Below are 22510 nucleotides of genomic sequence, written 5' to 3' on the forward strand. Positions count from 1 at the left end.
CACCCCATGCTCATTGGGCTGTTGTCTTTCCCTATCCCCACCTGCTTGCCCGCTAAGAAGGACTAAAAAGAGGAGATACCTCGTCTGAGTATAAAGAGTAGGAAGACTGAGAGAGGCTAAAGGTTAGCAAGTCTAGAAGGCTTGCCTTTGTGCACAGTGCTCTGTTAGGGTTAATGGGAGACCAGATCCCCAGACCTGGCTATGGCATCAGCTATTTCTGCCTTATTATCTTTGGGCAGCAGCTGAAAACCTACCTCTCCCAGTAGTTCCTGAGAGCCAGCAATTCATGGTGACAATCTGTCTGCCCTGCCTCCATTTGACAAGCAAACCCCTCAGACTTGAGCACTTAGGGCATGATAGAGATTCCTTAAGCCCCATGAAAACACCCTTCTGCAGAGGATTATATGATCTGCCTTCCATATGTTCCTCATAGTGTTTACTGTCCCCAACTATGGGACAGCACGGGACAAGGTGTGTAACAGGAAAATGGTCACATCCCCCCCCCCCCCGCCCTTTTTTAAATTAATTATTTATTTATTTACTTAGTGTATATGAGTGTTCTATCTGCATGTACACCTGCAGGCCAGAAGAGGGCATTAGAGGGTGAGCCACCCTGTGGTTGCTGGGAATTGAACCCAGGACCTTTGGGAGAGCAGGCGGTATTCTTAACCACTGAGCTATTTCTCCAGGCCCCAACATTCCTTGAGTCTGGAAAGTGCTGAGAGACACTGTGCTTTATTCTCTGGTGTTGTTGGTTTTGCTAGACAACATAAGCTTGCCTTTTTATCCTCTGCTTCCGACCAGCTCAAGGGCCCTTCTCTTCCCATTCCATGGCAGCTGGAATGGACTGGAACTATCTCTGAGATGCTCCAGGTTGGGTCCACAAAGGGTAGGACCTGAGGTAGAAATAAGAGGTGTAACCTGTACTTGGGGCATTTCTCCTGTGTGTCCCCACAAGCTTCGGGCAGCTTGACCTATGGTATTTATGCTCTTATGGGAGCTCTTACTTCAGCTCCATTTCTTAGTTCCCATTTCATCAGAACCAGTGGAGGAGGCGGAGAAAGAGGAGCTTAGAGTCCAACTGAAGCGGCACCATCCTTCCAGTCCTCTTCCTGGTGCAAAGCCCTCAAAGCGACCGAAGATCAAAGTGTCCCTGATCTCCCAAGGGGACACAGCTGGAGGGCCATGTGCTCTATCTCAAGGTGGACCGCCTGAAGGTGAGTCTTTGTGGAGTGTTTGGTAAAGGCTGACTAGCTTTGGCAGGCAGCCCAACCTCTTGTCAGAGTGATGGACACCTGGAGCAGAGATGGTCTGAGGTCATGCATGATGGGAAGTGGCCATCACCTTGCCTCGATAAGGGAGGCAATATACATGTACCTGTGGAGCCATTTAGAACATTATATATTTTGCCCCTTTTTGGGTTTCAATTAAGGCAATGAGGTACTATAGAAAGTTTAAAAATGGGAGGAAGAGCCCCCAACTCTCCTGTAATAGTGTAGCTATTCTTTTTTTTACCGTCCAGTCTTAAACTTACCTTGGTTTAGGGCAAATGAGGACTGACCTTTGGTCCTTGTTTGCAGCTGCTGGAGGGAAGCCCATCACCATGACACTGGGAACGTCAGCAGGAGCCAAGGAGCTCACTGGACTTCTCACCACAGCCAAGTGAGTCTGCCTTTGCTCTTTCCTCGCCCCTCCTTTCCCTTCATGGAACTCTGGTTCATTTGGTGGTCAGGGATATGGGAGATTCTAGAGTCTATTACAGGCATGGGACTTTTTTCTGTTGGGGAGCTTTCTTTCATTTCTGTCAGTTCTAAGTTCATCCTGTGACTTTACCTAAGTCTTGAGTCTTTAATTTAGACCTGGCTGTTAGGATGGAGATGGGGCTTAGAAGTTGAAAGGAAGAAACAGAAAACTCTTCCTTGCTGACTTGACGCTGTTCCCTGTGGCTGTGGCTGCTGCCTTTGGATGACAGAGCTCCTTCCTTTTTGTCCAGGTCAAGTCCTTCTGAAGGTGGAGTTACAGCCAGTGCAGCCCCACCTGTGGCTTCCAGCAATGCCACATCGAATGCCATCCACACACTGCAGAGCCGCTTGGTGGCCGCTTCTCCAGGCAGCTCCCTTCCAGGTATCTTGTAGCCCACCATGGTCCACCAGCCGTCTTTTAGATCTGCTGGAGAGTGGTCTCACACCAGGAGCTCTGGAACTGGGGTTGGAGGGAGTATCTCTGCTCTCCCAGTGGTTGCAGAAGATAGGGGGAAGCCGAAATTAGCTTTGGGGAGGGAAATTCCTTCTCTTTGCTATCTGTAGGAGCTTTGTCTTCCATTGTGAGGATGGGGAATGCCTGTATTGTGTGCTTTTGTTTTTGTGTTTTTTTTTTTTTTTAATACCTCTGACTAGATAAAGCTAGAGGTGGTGCTAAACTGGGCATCAGCAGAATGAGCTGTGCTTTACCTGTTTTGTCATTTACTGTTTCTGAGCCCAGCCTGCATGGAAGGACTGGTTGCCTGATCCCATGGATTAGAGCGTTACTGAATTACCTTCTCTTTAAATGGATTTTTACTTTGAGGATGTTGAATTGTGTAGAGTGTGGTCAGGTATCTGAATCCACTTGGCTTTAAAATTGTCCTTTTTCCCTAGAAGTAAAAATAATTTGGGTTTCTGAAAAATGGGATTCAAGGCCTCTGGTTTTCCTTATGCTGTTCAAAGTGTAGAACTGCTGGCTTGGAACAGATTAGGAATGCAGAGCAAATCCAACGCAGTGTCTGGCATAGCACCTCTCCTTGTGTGGTATTTGCTTTGTGTGCTGGGAAGATGCCCCTGGTACCCTACTGAGGGCAGGGGTTCCCCAGGGGCAGGTTTATGATGTTGGTAAGTATGGCCACTTGTGGGTACATGCAAGTGACTGACTTCTGCTGCTATTTGCTATGTCCTCTCCTAGGGGCCACTTCAGCCAGCAGCCTCCTCCAAGGCCTCAGCTTCAGCTTGCAGGACATTACTAGCAAGACCTCTGGCCTCCCAGGAAGTCCCTCCCCAGGGCCAGCGCCACAGGTATATCATCTGCTATGCTGGGCAGTGTGGGATTGGGACTTCTTAGTTTTGTCTGGCATTAGTGAGTTAAGGACAAAGAGCGTTCTAAATACACAGCCAAAAAGGTACCAGACAGTATAATCTATGACTATAAAACAAAAACAACAATATTAGCTCCCTCATACATTTGTGACGATTAAAGATAATGTATGAAGAATTCCTGGAAGAGTTCCTTAACATGTGGCGGATACTGTACATGTTACTTTTAATAGGAGCTTGGGCTCTCTAGGCTCTAATGTTGCTGTTGGGTGGTAACTTCTAATCATATGGTTGTGTGTGTTCAATAGGCCACCGGTGTGAAATTGCCAACCCCCATGCAGAGTCTAGGTGCCATCACCACAGGCACAAGCACCATTGTCCGTACCATTCCTGTGGCCACCACTCTCTCCTCCTTGGGTGCCACTCCTGGTGGGAAGCCCACTGCCATCCACCAGTTGCTGACCAATGGGGGCCTCGCTAAGTTGGCAAGCAGCCTACCTGGCTTGGCTCAGATTTCTAACCAAGCATCAGGTAAGTCTCATGAAAATAATGGGGACTTCAGATCTGGACATTTCCAGATCTCGCATGGGCACGGTGTACGTCCACTCACTCCACATGGTCCTGGTCTTGGTTCTTGGGTTCAGCTCTGGAGCCTGCCCTCACAGAGGTCTAGAGAAATCAGGCTGTTTGCTGCTGCCTTTCATATTTACTGATAGGGCATAGACCTATTACCCACCTAGGAAGGAAGCCAAGAGGACATTTTATATGGGAAGAAGCTGTTACCTGATGAATGGGGAGGCTATGAATCAATCCCTTTTCTTTCTATCTTTGTCTCCTTTTCTCTTGCTTAGGCTTAAAGGTCCCCACCACCATTACTCTGACGCTCCGGGGCCAGCCCAGCAGGATCACCACACTAAGCCCTATGGGTGCAGGCGCAGTACCATCCGAGGAGCCCAGCTCCCAGATGCTGCCCTCTAGCTCACAGGTGAGTTGGCCTGACAGACCCAGGAAGTGAGCTCTAGCCCTAGATAAATTTGGACCCTGAGGTTTATAGCCTTGTCAGTTTGAGTTTCCTTGTCTGTAAAACTGTCTGGTATGAGAATTGAGTTTGTACATACACAGGTACATCCATGGCTGGGTGTAGTGTTGCTATGTATTTCTCTCTTCTTCCTTTTCTCCTCCCACTCTTGGTTTTGTCATTCAGAGCTGGTGGGTAGAGGCTGATTCTCAGATCTTGTCTTCATTGCTGTCTTTAGGGTGGGTATACCTAGGTTTTTTAGGGTTTACTCAGGAAGTTGCCATCACTTCTTAGCTGATCCCATTATGACTTTTTATAAGTGCTCCTAATCTGAAAACATTGATCTGAGGGCCCATCCAGAGATAGGAGCTAAGCAAACACAGTCCTGGCCCAGCACTGCTCTTCTCCGGTAGCTCAGCTCAGCCAGATAATCTTCATATGGGCAAGGACTGTGCAGGCTGCATACTGTGGATGAGCCCAGCTCCTGTCTTTGCACCAGGCCAACCTGCTGGGGCACAGAGGATCTGAGTACTACTGCAGGCACCCTGCAGTTCCTGAGCCATTCTCGGCGGCGGGGGGGGTGGGGGGTGGTGGAAAGCACCTTTTCTTTTTTTTTATATTGCGTGTTTGTGGGTAAGCATGCATCATACCATGCCATGGTACATGTATGGAGAGTGGAGGACAGCCTGTGAGAGAGAGTTCTCTCCTTCCTGTATGTGGGTTCTGGAAACTAAACAGGGAATCTGTCCTAGTGGCAAGAACCTTTATCCACTGAATTGCCACTGTGGTCTAGTGGAGATTTTTATGCTGTTTTCAGACAGGGTTTCTCTGTGTAGGCCTGGATGCCTGGAACTCTATAGACCAGGCTGGCTTTGAACTTACAGTGATCCGCCTGCCTCTGCCTCTGTAGTGCTGGAATTAAAGGCGTGCGCCACCACACCCAGCTATCGTGATGTTATTCTTACAGATTTTCCAGATTTCTCTTTTATTTTTATATTTATTTATTAATTATTATCATTTTGGTTTTTCAAGACAGGGTTTCTCCGTGTTAGCCTTGACTGTCCAAACTCACTTTGTAGAACAGGCTGGCCTGGAACTCACAGAGATCTGTCAGCTTCTGCCTCCCGAGTGCTGGGATTAAAGGCATGCGCCACCACTGCCTGGCCTGCACATTAGTTTTCATGTGAATAAAATGGGTGCATTACTGCTAGGCACGGTCAACTGATGGTCCTTCTCCAAAAGTCAGGGGCCTCTTGGGACAGTGAGGGTTATCAAGTGCAAGTTTCCAATTTTAGCTCAGTGTTCACACTGTCAAGCAATGTGATATTAAGGAAAGAACACTTTTCTGGGTTAGGCCTTGTTTTTAGCTGAGTGATCTTGAGCAAATCACATGAATTTTTGAGGTTTGGGCTGCAAAAGTATCTTTTATTTGCCTGTTTCATTTGTTGTCTGGGAGGCTTACTGTCTCCTGCTGACCTAGGCCTAGTTCTGGAAGCTTCTAGCCTCTGTACAATCTAACCTAGGCCTAGAATGTTTTTAGCCTCTGAGACTTACTGCTTAATAGGCTCACCCTTACTTGTTCTTTCTGAACTCTGGGCTGGCTGGTTCAACTCAGTTGTTCTGGCTGAGATTTGGTCTGGAAGTGCTCTGCTTGGCCTGAAACTAACTCAGGAATCTGCTCCAATCTTTTGGCTTCTTCTCATCTTCTGGCTTGTCCGTCTTCATCTGAGTTCTCTCTCTGCAACCCATTCCCCTATTACTGTCCTGGTAAAAACTGCCTCCTCTCTCTGTAAAACTGCCTCTTAAGTAGCTTTCCTGTCTTCTCTTTTTTCCTGAGAGTTGGGTGGGTGTATCCTATTCTGTCAAATCTTCTCTGATTTGTCACCTTTTTGCCACTCAATTAGATAACACTTTAGATATCACTTTCATTTAGACATCATTTTCATGGGTTCTTCCTTCTACAAGCTAACTTTACCTTTGTTTGGGATTAAAACATGTACCACCGCACCTGGACCTAACTTTTCTTCAACTGATACTTGCTCTATATCAGACTGGCCTTGAACTCAGATCTGGTTGCCTCTGTCTCCTGGATTAAAGGCGTGTTTATATGCCAGCTGGATCACACAGACCTGGAAGATCTTTGGGTGTAATCTTTTGCCAGAGCAGCCATGCTCTGAATTAACATTCCTCTACATTGGTCTTTTCATCTACTTTGGTGTGGAGAGTGACTTAAGTTATTACCTTATCTAGACTTTGTATTGCGGTGATAAGACACCATGACCATAAAGAACTTAGGGAGGAAAGGCGGTTACACATGTCCAGGTCCAGTCCAACAGGAAGCAGAGTCAGGACAGGAGCCTAAGGCGGGTGCTGCGTGCTAGCTTGCTCTCATGGCTTGCTCAGCCTATGTTCTTAGAAGAGCCAGGGCCAATAGCCCAGCGTGACATTGTGCACAGTGAGCTTGGCTCTCCCACATCTGTTATCAGTCAAGAAGATGCACTGTAGGCTTGCCCAGCCAATCTGGGGGAGGGTATTCTCTCAATTGAGGTTTTCTCAAAATTACTCTTCCCTGTGTCAAATTGACCTAAACTAGCCAAAAGATTCAGGGACCTTAAAAACACATATGTCTAAAAGATAAAAACAAACCACCCATTTTTGATATTTGTGAGGTAGTTGGAGATTTGAACACTTGATAGTTGTTCATATTAAGACACTGTTTGTTTTGTTGTTGTTGAGACATGCCCTCAAATATGTAGCTCATACTGGTCTCTATTTTAGCATTCTTCCTCAGCCTCCTAAGTACTGGTGGTTACAGGTATTTGTCCTCATGCCTAGCATTTGTTAAACTTTTAATATGTGATAATGATGTTTTACCTAACTTTTTGTTGTTGTTGCTTGAGATTGGGTCTTACTATATGTAACCGTGTCTGGTCTAGAACTCACTTTGTAGATCAGGCTGGCCTCAAAATCAGAGACATCAACCTACCTCTGCCTTCTAGGTGCTGGAATTAAAGGCAGGAGCTATCGTGTCTAGCTCGCTTTTTTCCAGGGTGGGGATGGTCAGGTGTTTCCCTACCAGCACATTAAGTAAACCAAGTAAGTCAGTAAGGGTGGTGAATGCCTGTACCATCAGCATCCAGGAGATAGAGCATGCTCCGTTGACACGGTCCAGTGGGGACTTGCCTTAAAGAAGAAGTCACTGTTGTCGTCTCCTGCTCCTCTACTTCTTCTTCTTCTTCATTTTTATGATTACTTAGTATAGTACTCATGCATGAAATAGATTTTTTAAAAAAGAGTATAAGTACCAACTAACTTTTGTTGGCTGGGATGAGCCGTCGTGTGTGGAAAGCTGGTGTCTACAGTGGAAGAAGGCTGTAGTCTGAGCGTGCACTCTTGCTTACTCCATTCTCTGTCCTCTGGCCACACCATGATGGTGGCCGCCTGGGAGGCCCTCCGCTAGCTGTTGCCCATGCCAGTGGGGCTCACTGCAGCCTTGTGGGGTCCCCTGTTCAATTACATTCACTTGAAATCAGGACAGTGGACAGTGACCTCCTGTGTGCAGTTCTGTCCTGGGGCCCTCAGGAAGTGGGGCCTCTGAGAGTTTATGAAACCTTTCTTCATCCTTCCCTTCCATGCTCTTCATCCTCTTCACTGTGTCCCTGCGGTTTCTGAAAGTGTGGAGTGTAGACTTGCTGAGCTTCAGCTGTTCCCTGTTTCCAGTCTGCAAGGCTCGACAGTCTGAGACCCTTCATGCCTCCAAAATTCCCAAGAGCTAAAAATGATGCTGTCAGAACAGTCATGGACATTTCCCTTTGATTCTGTCTAGTGACACGCTGTGTCCTTTCCTCTGTGTTCCTTTCCTGTCCTTGGGTGTGACAAATACTACCATGTGGCTAAGCATGACCTTTGTGGCTGTTGATGCTTTATACACGTTATCTCACTTAATTCTCGCAGCTATCCTGGGAGGCAGGGGCTGCCCTCTGTGTCCACAGTAAGGGGACAGAAGCTCACAGAGCCCCTTACCCTAAGGATTGGCCAGAATTCTGACTCCAGAGTTCATGTTCCCTTAAGTTCATGGGCACGAGAGCATCTTATTTGTGCGTCTTTCTATTGATGATTACATTGAATTGAGTTCTCGGGTGTGGGATGATTAGGTCAGAGAAGGGGTCTAACCTAGCCAGGCTTTGACCCCTTTTTACTCTTCTTCTGCCACAGCGCCTGCCTCCAGCTCCCTGAGTGTGCCAGCGATATGTCCTCCTTACCAGGTTGGTGACAGCTGCCTCAAGGTGAACGGTGTGGTCCTGCTGAGCCGTCCGAGTGTCTGAAGACATCCTTAAGACAGTTGTTTTCACCTCCCCACCAACTCTCTTTGTGGGCCTTGAGAAAGCGTTAGGCCAGGTGATAAAAGTGCCAGCAAGGGAAGCACTGTCCAGGGCCAGCAAGCTGGTTCCTCGGATCCCCAGCAGGACTGGCCGTGGGTGGATTGTTGGCATTTCTAGCCCAACACTGATGTAATTTGACCCCAGTGTCAGTATAGAACTGCGGGCCACAGTTTCATAATGAAGGCAGGGGGAACTGAGCTGTCAGCTTTCAGCCTTTGGCTGCTCTAAGATGTGGGAAATGGTGGTTACCAGATGAAAGCTAGCCCCTTTCTCTTCTTTTTCTTCTTCTTGGTGTTTTGTGCACTTCCTTGTACCCAAGAGCCTGTCGGTCCAGAAAGACTGAAGTTGAGGGATGGACTAGCAGAGGAAGTGGTTGGCAAGATAAGCCCACAGACCCTGTGCTGCTGACAGTTCAGGCTTGGAACTTTGCATGATACTTGAGGACGTAGAAAAGAGGAATTTACATTGTCAAAGGGAAACCCTGAATCCCTGAGAGTCATGTCTGGTGCCTGGCGATGAAGCAGGTTGACCAGCTACCATGTTGTATCTGCTGTTCTGGAAAGCTTGGGCAGTAGGACAGTGAAGGCTGTGCTTCAGAGTTTGTTACCTTTCCTTAAAACTTTGTCTTTCTGCTTAGAAGTAGGAAGGTTGTTGCAGTGACTACTGTATGTGAGGCTCCGGTACCAGCCTGAGCCTTGCAGATCATGGTCCCTAGTGACGCTGAGCCTCTCGTTTCCTGTTACACTGGGCTTGGGGTTTGGCTTTGAGTTTGTGTTCCAGAGCAGGCTCCTTTCCTTTTCATACTTGGAAGGTTTCCATCAAGAAAAGAAATAAAGCAGCCCAAGTGTGATTTTGTTCACGGGGCCATATACAGCTACACCAAAGCCCCCTCACCTGTTATCTAAGTGGACACACAGTGTTGAGGGGCCTCAGGCAAGTCAGGTCTGAGAGGTGGGATAGGAGTAAAGAGGTCTCCAGATGCCACACTTGGCCTTGGCTGTGGAGCTGCACTCACAGTGCTTCACAGAGTGGGGCTGTATTCTGAAATTCAGAAGGTAGTCAGTGAATTTGAGATGGTATGAAATCTAGAAGAGGCCTCCAGTACTGGGGCCTTGATAACATCATAGGTCAGAGCATATAACCACCAAAAGAGAGGATAAGACTGTGGGGCTCTGTGAAACTTATAGGGAACATTTAGGTTGTCAGAAGGCTCTGAACAACCCTTTGTGACTTAGGAGAAGAGCTTGAACAACACTGGAGGGGCTGCTCCTGAAAGATGCTGCCCCTGTGTTCTGGAACCAAAGAAAACTTGTATCCTGCTTTGGTGGTGAATCTGTGTGCATCCCATGGGTGACTTCTGAGGCATGGCCTACATACCCTGAAGAACTGCAGAACTGAGGAAGGGGAGCTGCAGCACACTGACCGTCACCTTTGAGAGGCTCACCATCACGGAAGTGGCTGGAGTCTATAGATCACATTCCTGAGGTCCCATCTCAACCCACACTGCTTGGAATGTGGAGACCCACCTCGTGGCAGACCTGGGCACAGCCTCAGAAGGTAGTACTCGCATGAGTGTGTGGAAGGATCAGGAAAGCTTTACATTCTCTCAGACAACAGAGGGGGACATCCCTGAGACGCAAAGACTTGTCCACCTTTGGTTGTATCACTATAATAATTTGGAGTGGATGAATTAAAAGAAGTGAGCCAGAGTGATGGTTCTGATCTTAATGTTAGTAAAAAGAATAAAAAAGCCTTCAACTTTGTGTCTGCTTCAGCTTGTTTTCATTTGGTTTTGCATTGCCTGTGCAGTGGAGACAGACTGCAGATCAAGTGCTGCTGCCTGGGGTCATCTCGCTACAGTCAGCTCTGTGGGGCCCAAGCACTAGAATTCTTAAGAAAAATGAAAACAACCAGGTTTCATGTAGTCTAGGCTGGCTTCAGATTCACTGTGTAGTGGAACTGGCCTTAACTCCTGAGTCTTGTGCTTCTGCCTTCTGAATACTGGGACTACAGCATTTGCCACGACACCAGCTGTTACTCCCTTTATAGGTGAAGAAGAGGTACTGTTCTGGGTTCTGAGATGGAAGACCAAGAATGGAGATTAGCCTAGGAAGTGAGGAGAATGTGGCCTTTTCCGTTTTCTCATCAGGCCGAGAGTGAGTCATCAGGCCGAGAGTGAGTGCTGCTGCCTGAGTGGAGTTCTCATGAGGCCTGTCAGCAGGTAGGACCTCTCACTGTTTGCCCTAATAAATGTGTGTGCATTCTAAGGCTGCCTCTTTGACCTTGAGATAAGGACTTAGGTGAGGATAAGTGGATTCTAACCTTGGGTTACTTGCTATCTGTATCAGGAGGGACCTTACCCACCCACCCACTTTGACCCTTAGATCTTTCTGGTCTTCCATCTCAGAGCCTCGAACAGACAGGAGCCTACACATCTTCCTCCCCTGTAAAGGCTGACAGCTGAGTGTGCGAGCAAAGCCTGTAATCCTCCCAGCATTCAGGAGACAGAAGAGTGGGGTTAAAGGCCAGGTCAGCTGCATAGTAGGGCCGAGGCCTGCCTTGGCATTACTGAGCTCCCTCTAGCAGACATTTGACACATTAAACTACCTTTAGCAGATGGAGCAGATCATTGTCTCTGCTGCTGAGTCAGATAAAAATGAGGCTCTGACAGAATGAAGATGAAGCAAGCCTTTGTTGTCTTTCCGTCTCCCTTTCTAAGCATGCTTTAGGACTGGTGTTCGGAAGAAGCAGAAACTTTACTCCCTTAAGTGGGTACTCTTCACCTCCCAGCTCCTTGTTCGAGTCGGTTCTTCCTCTAGCCCAGACTAGCTTGGAACTCAGGTAGCTTCCTGCCTCAGCTTCATGAGTGCTGAGATTATAGGCATGACCCCCGAGTCTGACTTTAGAAAGCATCTTACTGGGTGCCCTGGTGCTTGCCTTGTCTTGTTTCCAGGATTTGGTTGTTAGTTTTAAATTTTATCAGTTTTAATTATTTCCCTTTATGTGTATGAATGTTTTGTCTGTGTGCATGTATGTGTGCCTTTGGCATCCCTGGAACTGGCATTACAAATGGCTGAGACACCAGTTTGGTGCTGGGGATTGAACCCATGCCTTCTGCAAGAACATTTTGTACAATTCTCTTAACTGCTGTGCCATCTCTCTAGCCCCTCAGGATTAGTTTTTTTCTGTTGTCACAGGACGGTCTAGAACTAGCTCCTGTGTTGGATCCCCATTTCTCAGTTCAGATTCCAAAAGCAGAGCACGACTGACCTGTGCCTATTTAGGGGCGGGTTCTTACCCTACCCAGTCCCCTAACCCAGTTAGTCATGCAGTTAATATCACTTTTTTTTTTTCTTTTTCTTTTTTGTTTTTTCGAGACAAGGTTTCTCTATGTAGCCTTGGCTGTCCTAGACTCACTTTATAGACCAGGCTGGCCTCAAACTCCCAGTGATCTGCCTGCCTCCACTTCCTGAGTGCTGGGATTAAAGGCGTGTGCCACCATGCCCGGCTTTACCGCCTAAGAGAAGAAATGAGAAACATGAATTACTGAACTGTTTGGCTGTGTGTGTGCTTTAAGAGTGATAGTGTATGGTCTGTGTTTCCTCACCAGTTTTCCCCCACTGCTTGCATTGCACCTAACCAGTATACCAAAATGAGAAAATTGAGGACTGGGGAGGTGACTCAGAGGGTAAGAGTGCTCGTTCCCTAGCCCGATGACCCCAGTTCACCTCCCCAGAGTCCACATAAAAAAGCTGGCTTGGTTACAAGTATTTGTAATCTCAGCACTCCTACAGGAGGGTAGAAGGTGCAAACGGGAATTGCCCGGAAGCTCGAGGGCCAGCTAGGCTGGAGTTTACAGTGCAGCCTCAGAAACAAGGCCCTTCCTCAGTAAGGTAGAAGGCAAGAACCAGCTCCCCAAAGCTGTCCCCTGACCGCTACTGCTATGTCAAAGCATAAAATGCACATAAAGTTTTCTTTTTTAACGAGTGCGTGTTGATTCAACATGAGTGTGGCTCTTTGTCACTGTATTCTTGCGACCACAGTCAAGGCATAACTGTTGCTCTGCACAGAGTTCTTGTCCTGCCCTTGATAATCACTGCCCGTCTTAGCCCATAGCAACCACTAATCCCTTCTAAGGCCCTATAAATAGACTAATGCATAAATAGAACTGTACAGTACGTGACCTTTTGAGATTGTCTCTTCCCCTCAGTGTAATTCCTTTGATGTCTGTCCAAGTTGTGTGATGGCTTAATATAGTTCATTCCTTTTACTGCTGAGTAGTATTCCTCATGTGGGTGTGCTGCACCATGAGCATTGGCCTATTGAAGGACCCTTTTTCCCTTTAGTTTCTGAAACTAGAGTATGTATTTTATGACTCATCATTGAAATCTTCAAGATTAACTGGATGCTGCAACAGCAGTCCTCTTGGATTTAGCTGTTGTTTTTGTTGTTGTTGTTTTTTTGTGGAATTCATGTCCAGATGAGATGTCTTATTTGTCCCAGTGTCCTGTTAGCTTTGACACTCCATTTATATGTTTTCTTGATACACTTCTGAAGGCAGAAGCCCTTAGAGCCATGGCGTTTGCGTGTCTTTGGCATGCTTTCCAAAACGGGCATTCCCTTCATCGGCTTGCTTTGCCCCTAGGGCCTAAGAGCTCGAGGGACGTCTTGATGCCTTTAGCTGCGGCAAGTGACCGTACGAAAGGTTTTGTGGGAACATTTGCTTTCACTTCTCAGGGGGTAAATGTCTACAAGGGTGATTGCTGGGTCCTTTGGCAAAGTTTTAATTTTATAAGAAATTGCCCTGTTTTCGAGGATAGCTGTGCCATTTTATACCCCAGCAGCACTGTTTCAGAGCCCTGCTGTCTTGTCTCCTACCACTTGATTCACTTATTTTGTCAGCTTAACAATGGGCAGGTGATGGCTCATTTGGTCTTTCCTGTTTATTGAGACTTGTTTATGGTCTGGGATGTGGTCTACTGTGCCCTGTGTTCTGTGGACACTTGAGGAATGCTTGTTCTGATGCTGCTGTTCTGTCAGGATGGTGTTGAAATCACCAGCTGCAATCTCTTCAGTTCGCTCACTTTTTATTTACATGCTTTGTGTTTCTACACAAACATATTTGAGATTCTTTTGTCTTTTTCCTGGGTTGACCTGTTTCATTATGTGATGATATCATTATGCTTTTGCCCAGAAGTCAGTCTGTCTTCTCTGACTTACATCTCTCTCAACCCCCAGCCCTTTTCTTGAGACACAGCCCAGGGCCTGTACACACTGAGGGGCACTAAGTCCCTTGACTGCCTTTTGATTAATGTTTGTATATTTTTCCTTTTTTTTTTGGTTTTTGTTTTTGTTTTGTTTTGTTTTGTTTAAACTCACCTATATGATTATGTGAGTTGTGAGCGTCTAGTGGACTAACTGCACTTAGCTTGTGTTTTCCCCTCTGATGATCTTTGAATTGATGGCTGTAGACTGTTCCATTACATATAATTATAGATAGGTCAGGGCTTCAGTCTGCCCTTTTAGCTCCTGTCTTCCGTTGTGTTGTTTATTTTCTTTTTTCCTGCCATTGTGGGTTGCTTGAACTTTTTTTTTTTTTTTTAAGAATGCAGTTTTGATTGGCCTATAGTATCTTTGATTGTATCTCCTACAGTGTTTTTAGTGTGTGCTCTGAGGTGTTACATTATATGACCTAACTTGCTTTCTGGTGCTGAAAGGGCAGCCAGTGCTTGATGGGCATGATGCTCACACCACAGCCATTTGCCTTACCACATTCACTTAGACTCCACACTGGCGGTTTACTCCGACTTCTGATAGAGTTTCTGCACTTCCAGAGCCTTTCCAGACAGGACTTGAAGTTTTGCCAGGCCTTTTGAGTTTTTATTCAAAAATAATTGGGGGGGGTGGTCTGTTGTGGTTGCCCACTTTTCACCCTTTGAATCCCCTGCTCTTTGTTACTGATGCTCCGTCTTTCTTGTTTTTCTTCCGTTCGGAGACCTTCGTTTAGCTATGCCTGTAAAGGTTAACCAACAACAAATTCTTTATCTTTCCTTTGTCTTAGGATGTCTGTAGCTAGACTGATGGAAAATTGGAAATATTTTTGTGCCTGGAAGAAATACCAGAAGCAAAATACAAGTAGCCAAAGTGATAGCCGTCTAGCTGGTGTCAGGCAGCCACACACGCAAGCCCACGCTCTCTTTAGTTATTAGTTTTGGAAGGCTGGCACGGGCAACTCCATTTCTTTGTCAGTTTTTGAGATAGATCTCTGGCTTTGTGTGCCATCATGCCTTTTCTGACTCCGCTTTGGTTTTGACAGTTTCTTCCTGTTTTGTGTCATCTTGATGTTGGCATCTATTAGCTGTTGCCTTGTCCATGCTAAGATTGCTTCTTCCTCAGCCCCTGGTATGCTAGCTGAGTGGTTTTAGTGAAACTTCTGAAACTCTAGGGCTGGTTTAGATTTAATTTCCTCAATTGTTGGCTCTGCCCTGTAGGTAAAAGGGAGCTCTTTAGCTGCCTCAGTTGCTTGGAGGTCTAGTAACCTCCGCTTGACTTTCCTAGACCCTCAGTGGGGTGGAGACTCTCTGCAAGTGGGGTTTTGGCTCTCTGCCAGGGTTCTGCAGATGCCAGCCTGCCTGGAATATCTTTCTGAAGTCTTTATTGGATTCAAGTGCAATACTGCTTTAAATAGTGAGTTGGTGGGCATCCTTTCTTTTTGTGTAATAATTATTTTTTAAAGATGTACTTATTATGTATACAGTATTCTCCTGCATGTAACAATTGCAGGCCAGAAGGAAGCACTAGATCTCACTATAGATGCTTCGAGCCCCCATGTGGTTGCTAAGAATTGAACCCAGGGCCTTTGGAAGAACAGCAAGTGCTCTTAACCTCCGAGCCACCTCTCCAGCCCAGTAATAATTATTTTTACTATTATTATATGGATCTTGATTGTGTAGACTCATGAAAGATTAAACACATCAGTTTCCTGGTCTTTGACAATGCAGTTCTATTTGCAAGATAGTGCAATCATTTAATGACTCAAGAACAGGCTACCTTTTTTCAGTCCAGTACATACTCTAGTATCTATCATTATAATATTTTTTGGGCCATTTTTCTTAGCTCTGTAAGCACAGAACTCATCTAGAATTCCCCCTGAATTTTTTTTTTTTAATGTGCATTGGTGTTTTACCTGCAGATATGTCTGTGTGAGGGTGTGAAATCCCTTGAAAGTGGATTATAGACGGTTGTGAGCTGCCACGTAGGTGCTGGGAATTGAACTCAGGTCTTCTGGAAGAGCAGTCAGTGCTCTTAACCACTGAGCTGTACCGTCAGCCTCTCCTACATGGCTTCTTGATAATACAGACTTAAGTATTTCCCACAAGTGAGTGAGTTCTCTTAAGCACCTGGCTCCTCTGGTTATGTCTCTTACCTTCATCTGGTACATGGTTACAACTTGAAATACCCTTGTCCCAACAGAGAGCCTACTCCTGAACAGCCTGAAAAATCCCTAAGAAAGCTGAGCATGACGGTGCATGCCTTTAATCCCAGCACTTGAGAGGCAAAGGCAGATGGGTTGCTGTGAGTTTGAGGCCAGCCTGGTCTACAGAGTGAGTCCAAGACAGCCAAGGCTACACAGAGAAACCCTGTCTCAAAAAACCAAAATAAATAAATAAATAAACCCTAACAATGAAGATGAGAAACAAAGGAGGCCCAGTGTGTACTCTCAGAGATGAATTAAGCAGGGCTGTCAATCCAAAGGCCTGCAAAGTTGACCACAGTAACCAGTCTGCAATCCCAGAGCTCCTACAGCAAATAGAAGGTGAAGTCAGGAGAATTCCCCTTGCACCAGCTAGTCAGAGGCAGGAGGAGCTGGAACAACAAAAAGGAGGCCCTGCCTCACACAATATGGAAGGCAAAGACTGACATGAGATTGCCCTCTCATGCCCACTTGTCCCATGACATGTGTGCCTAGACCCACACATATATGTGCATATTCATGCAATAATAATGGTGGCCTACAAATCCTGTCTTATCTTTCTGCTCTAACAAGTAAGAAAACCACGGATCTTGTCTTAACGTGGAAAGAAAGGTTTCCAAAAGAAAAGAAATGCCAGCTTTATCTTCCCCTTGTGTGTGTGTGCAGAGCTGGGCAAAGAATAGGCCATAGCCCATACTTTTGCAGGAAGAGCCCTGGGTGGGTTTTTGCCTCTATCAAAGCCAGGTGGGAAGCTGGTAGTCAGTGGTGGCAAGAGTTGCTCTTCTGAGCCTCTCTGGCTCCTGCACATGCCAGTCCTCTGATGTTTCTGATGCTCACCAGTGGACACATGTACTGTAGTCCTTTGAGTGTTGTTTGGGGGTGGGCGGGATAGGTCTAACTGGGAGTTAGGTAGAGGTGAATAAGAGCATGGGTTGCCCCTAGGGAACCAATAGTCAGGGCAGGGTGGGGCAAGTATACAGATGTAGGTCTGCAGTGACAGGATGTGGAAATACTGGGTGCTGTGAGGGTACCCGTGATGGAAGCCAGGGCTCCTGGAGGAAGAGGCTTCAGGATGAGGGTGAAGGAAGCACGCAATCGAGGAGGGAATGGTTTCCAGGTAGATGGAGCAGCATGTTTCTGGAGCTGAGAGGGGTGGGACTGCCAGAAGCCTCGATGCCAGAGTAGGGGGTGACACTCCAGAGCTCATATTATGGGGAGTGGGGACCCAGAAGCCTGAGGTTTCCAAACTGAGACACTGGAGTCTTAATCTGGGCAGCGTGCATAGTCGTGGGCCACCTGTAAGCAGGGTGAGCTGGTCAGAGCTGGGTTTTAGCAGAGCTGACTTTAACCTGTCGCCTACTGATTACATGATAATCACATAGCCCCGTATCAAAAGCATTGAGTCAACTCTACAAATGGCATGGGAAGCTCCACTTCTCCACCCTACCCATCTCTCCCGCCCTGCTGCTGCTGCTGCTGGAAACCATTCTCCTCCTCCATTTTGTTTCCCTCTCTATTACATTTGTTTCTTTGGGGGCAGGGATGTGCACACCATGGCACACACACACGGAGGTCAGAAGACACTTTCCAGTACTTGTTCTGCCCTTCTACCACATGAATCCCGGGGATTAAACTCGATTCACCCGGCTTGGAAGCAAGGCTCGTAAACGTGCAGAGCCATCTCTCCAGACCTTTGAACAGCTTTTCCCTAGAGGTTCCCTCCCTGATTACTACCCAGGCATCAAACATGGGGTCATGGGCAAGCAATATCCAACCCAGGCTTTCTTGATTGGGCTCCCAGTGCAAGCACTGCTTCCCTAGTCTTTGTCCTGTGGGAGGGAAACCACCAGAGCCAGGTTGAGATGTGGCAGTGAGGTCAGGGACTTGCATCAGACAGCCCATCATCAAGCCCCAGACAGAGATGGTACCAATGTGGCAGGTGAACCTCCCCTCCCCTTCCTAGGGCCTTGGCAGACATTACTAATCAATTGCATCACTTTCACAGTGAGTCAATCTAGAGCTGCAGACAACCACAAAAGTTGACTTGCCATTCTTGACCCAGACACTATCCAAAAGTCAGAGTGACTCTGACTCAGAAGGCAAGCTAAAGGGTAGCGGTCAGAACATATGCAGGGCTTTCCAAATTGGTAAAGGACAGGACAAGACATGGCCAACCTGGCAAGAGCAGTGGTGACTCACATCCATCAGAACTTTAGTTTACAGAGGGCTTTTTCTAAATACCCTGACCCTTGAGGTTAAGTGACTCACTTCTATACAGATGAAGAGACAGAGAAGTCCCACAGAAAGGGGGTGCACCTGGTGTCACCCAGTGGTCCGATCCAAGTGGCACACACTTTGTCTGAACCTTAGCACAGGTAGCTCACAACTCAGAGTCACCTTCTCCCCTAACGAGTCACCCAGAGCTGAGACTCCTGAGAAGGGTGGCAAGCAGAGCCTAGGGCCTGCTGCTAGTACCTAACCTCTGACTGGACACAAACACAGGGGACACTTGGTGACAGGAGACCTTTTGGAGTGCACAAATATTACTACTTCAACACAGTTCAAGCCACCAGCAGATACCAGACTACAGACTAAGAACCAGTGTCCATGGTCACCACTGGGTTAGGAGCTGTGACTGCCTCACATGCAGCAGTGCCCCCCCCCCCAACACATACATGATGGTGTGATTTTTGCAAAGGTCTGAGAATTAGGAGCTGGGACAGTGCGGGGATAGTGTGGGGAGGAAAGGGTAGCTCATTGGGGCATGACATTGGAGGTTATACATGATTTGAGTGCATTCTCTCGCTCTCTCCTTCCCCTCCCTTCCTCCCTCACTTTCCTCCTATCATAAGGCAAAGAACTCTCGGTGCCACCCAGTGGCCATGGTCTAAATAATGCCTCTGAAAATGTGAACAATAGCAAAAATATCTTCCCTCCAAGTTATTTCTGACGTTTTTGGTTACGATGATGTGGAAAGCAACTAATACAGGATGCACGTCCAGTCCTCCCATAATGGCTGGTGTGTGGCTCTCCCTTGGCCTATGAGCCACTCGGGAGTTCTATTGCTTGCAAGGAAATAACCCAAGAGTGTCACAGGCATGCTGGGTTGGAAAGTGCAGGTCAGAGTCTTTGGCTTTTGGCTTCTTTTTTTACTGTGTAGCCTTGGCTGTCCTGGGCTCACTTTGGCTGGCCTCGAACTCAACAGTGATCTGCCTGCCTCTGCCTCCCAAGTGCTGGGATTAAAGGCATGCACCACCACCACCACCCCCTCCAACCCCTGGTTGGCTTCTAGCTTCTTGATCTTTCTTCTCTACCCCAGGGCCCAAGCATGAAGCCAAGAACCCTAGTGGTAGGAAAGCACTCCAGGAGATGTAAAGGTGGAGGTAGTTCCTCTTTCCAGACACCCACAGGAAGTCCCTTTTCCTTGCTCTCCTTGTATGCCAGCACCTTTCCTCTGTGGGGGAGCCCCACAGCCAGGGCCAGGCAAGGCAGATGGTGGCTTCTAAGAGTAGTGGCTCTTGGTCGGATGCGAAGTGTGTTCAGCAATCATCTACTCTTTCTCTGTCTCTAGATTCTATTCTGCATTGCAGTTGGGGACGCACACACACTCTCTCTCTTCTCTTCTTCTTCTTCTTCTTCTTCTTCTCTCTCTCTCTCTCTCTCTCTCTCTCTCTCTCTCTCTCTCTCTCTCTCTCTCTCTCTCTCTCTCTCTCTCTCCAGTGAGTGAGGAGTGGGAGCTTGTGTCCACATCTGCCCAGCTCACTGGCCCTCTGCCCTCCTGCCAAGAAGTCCTTTGAAAAGCTGAGCAGCAGCATTCTTGTAGTCATTAGCTAAGACAATTGGTCTTGATCCTATAACCATGAAGAACGGCAGCTGCCACCTAGTGTCTGAGCAGTGCCAGGACTCCAACTTGAGTGGTGGGAACCAGGGCAGTTGGCTAGGACTGGCTCCCTAAGGGTTGGACCAAGAGGAACCGAAGGGCTATGGTAGATAGATGGGTTCCCCTGGTCATGATTCAGAAAGTGCTGACTATTCAAGAGAAACTCAATGTTATAAATACCTACGGGCTACTGATGTAGCTTAGGGGTACAGCACTTTCCTGGCATACCCAAGGCTCTGGGAAACAAGCAAATACAGCTAAACATGTCAGGCAGTCCTTCCGCTTGATTTAAATCCCTTTAAAGCCATGGAAGTTTCTCACTTGCCTCTGGCCCTTCTCTAATGTCTACTTTGCCAGCCTAAGGCTCTGGCCAGCCCAGCAGCTTCATGTGGGAACTAGCCTTCGCTTGCTGCCTCCTGAGCTGTATTTGCTGAGGCTCCATCTCCTTCCTTCCTTCCTGTGCCTGTGTATGTACCTTACCCTGGCTGCTGTGCCCACCCAGTATGCCCGCTGCTCTTATTTGTAGTTTCAAAGTTCCCCATGCCTGAGCTCTTCTGACAGCTCCTTGCTCCTTCATCCAGCAACCACCAACTGCTGATTTCAGCCAAGCCTCTCATTGCCCCAGCCCACCTCCTCAAGAGCCCACAGCTCACCAGGACCTAACTCTGGAGGTGTCACCATCTGTTCCCAGTCCTTCCCTGCCCCATTCGCTCAATGGTCCTTTATTGGTGTCCTTTCCTACAGCCATCTCAGTTCCTACTGGAGTGGGGCTTAGCTGTCCCTTGCCTTCATCTGGCCTCTTAGGTGCAATGATACTCATGCCACTAAGCTCAAGTGGAAACCTGAGCTTTTCGGAAGCCTTGGTGCCTTAGCTGTGCCCTTGGACACCTTTGCTCTACTGTTGAGATCATTCTTTAGTGCCCAGGCCTGGCCTCCACACTCTGCTCACGGTATAAACAGCAACACTGGCCAGACATGTCCACAGCATCCCCAGACCTGGGTCCAGATGCTGTCTCCTTCATCTCCAAGGATAAGCTTCCGCTCCATTCCAGTCTCCAGAGCACCCAGACCCCACCATCTGCCAGAGGCCGGGGCTGGGTGCAGTCAGTGGTCAGTACCTGCTGAACATGCATAAATGTCCTGGGTCTGTCCCAAGCACTGTAAAGCAAAGAAGTCTGGGAGCCAGGACACTCTTCCACCTTTCTTTTATTTCACATAAAAGCCCAACTGCTCCCCACAACTAGAAGGCTCCAAATGCAACCTGAGCCACCTCTGGCTCCCTCTGTTCCCAACCCCACAGGCCCCCTGGGTCCTGGGTCCCACTCTCTTGCCACTCCCTCGGGGACTTGCTGTTCTGCTTCTCCATCACCTCTGTCCCCTCTCGAGGTCTTCAAAAGAACACTTCTGGCCCTTCTGTTTAAAACTGATGGTTGCCAGGTGTGGTGGTGCACGCCTTTGATCCCAGCACTAAGGAGGCAGAGGCAGGAAGATCTGTGAGTTTAAGACAAGCCTGCCCTACAAAGTGAGTTCCAGGACAGCCAGGGCTAACAGAGAAACCCCGTCTGGAACAAACAAGCAGCTGTGGTGGTTATACCTGCCCGGTGTGGGAGATGCACATTTAGTGCATACTGATGCCACTCAAGACAGTTAAAGGGGCAACGTGTGCTTTAACCCCCAAAGCAAACAAAGGTATTGCCTGCTGAATGCCTAACTCAGCACACTTAAGCTGTTATTAGGGAAATGAGCGGGGACCACGGGCAGTGTTGGGGTCAGCACAAATTCCAGGGTGGCCTCTGCTTCCTCCTGCCATTAGCAGCCCCAATGTCATGAGTGATTGGGATTAGACCCTGAACACCAGTTAGGCGCTGAACACTGATACCAAGAGCTCTGCTGACAGCCCTTCAGGGGCAAGAATGAACGTGGGAAGATGTGTGCAGCATGCACCCCACCGCCATCACCCACCATGGTGTTTGGAGTCACCTCTGAGCTCAGTTCTTGAATTCACAGTAGGAAGGAGAATCACGTGAGGCCAGCACATGAGTGTTGAGCCCAGGGTTTTCCAGGAAGCCTGACTTGCATTCATTTCTAGTGTCTTTGCCTAAGCAGAAATAGTAGAGTCTAGCCGAGGAATCCATTCACCCTGCTAGTGGACAAGATGTGCACTCTCCAGATGTGCCTCCAGAGGGCCCCACCCCTGCAGCCCTGAACAATTCACACCTGAGTCAGGCTGTCTGAAATACACCATCCTTGAGTAGGCGGAGACTAGTGTTACTTTGTAGAGGAAGGGAATCCCTCCATACACAAAGCCTATCTATCCTGGGATTTGACCTCACAGTATGCAGCCCTGCACCCAGGGCATTTGCTAGCCTAGAGTCCCTCCTCGCTGGGTGGTACAAGCTCACAGACAGGATAGCACATGGGTGCAGTGGGGCAGCCAGGAGCTCAGGGCTGGTCATCAGCATACTCCAGCTGGTATCTTGGTGTCTCTTGAAGGAAGGCAGGGAGTTGGAAGATGCCCAAGGACATCAGTGGGACCCCCACCTTTTGGCTACTGGTCCTGGAGAACACCTGTGCTTCAGCTCCCCTCCACGGGCAGCTGTCTTCCCTGGCCACCCGTTTCCCAAAGCCAGGCATCTTCAACGACACTTCCTGTCCCTGGTGTTGGCCATGCCACCTGTGAACTAAGGGGGC

The 22510-nt window shown here is 47.9% G+C and overlaps 1 protein-coding gene across 7 annotated transcripts in view; it reads left to right on the forward strand.

Moving 5' to 3' along the window:
• Positions 1 to 10246, forward strand: part of Kansl3 (KAT8 regulatory NSL complex subunit 3) — a 34101-nt gene extending 23855 nt beyond the window's left edge. For 6 of the 7 annotated variants that reach the window (XM_051152794.1, XM_051152796.1, XM_051152800.1 and 3 more), the window contains 7 exons: positions 1026 to 1217; positions 1581 to 1662; positions 1994 to 2124; positions 2938 to 3047; positions 3374 to 3596; positions 3917 to 4050; positions 8299 to 8546. In XM_051152794.1, the coding sequence (XP_051008751.1) occupies positions 1026 to 1217; positions 1581 to 1662; positions 1994 to 2124; positions 2938 to 3047; positions 3374 to 3596; positions 3917 to 4050; positions 8299 to 8319 (893 nt within the window). In that variant the 3' untranslated portion in view covers positions 8320 to 8546. Of the gene's footprint in view, positions 1 to 1025; positions 1218 to 1580; positions 1663 to 1993; positions 2125 to 2937; positions 3048 to 3373; positions 3597 to 3916; positions 4051 to 8298; positions 8547 to 9700 lie in introns of those variants that run through there. The other variant, XM_051152795.1, reaches the window with a different exon arrangement.
• The last annotated feature ends 12264 nt before the right edge of the window (positions 10247 to 22510 follow it).

This window comes from Acomys russatus, chromosome 11, assembly GCF_903995435.1.
Source record: "Acomys russatus chromosome 11, mAcoRus1.1, whole genome shotgun sequence".
NCBI lineage: Eukaryota > Metazoa > Chordata > Mammalia > Rodentia > Muridae > Acomys > Acomys russatus.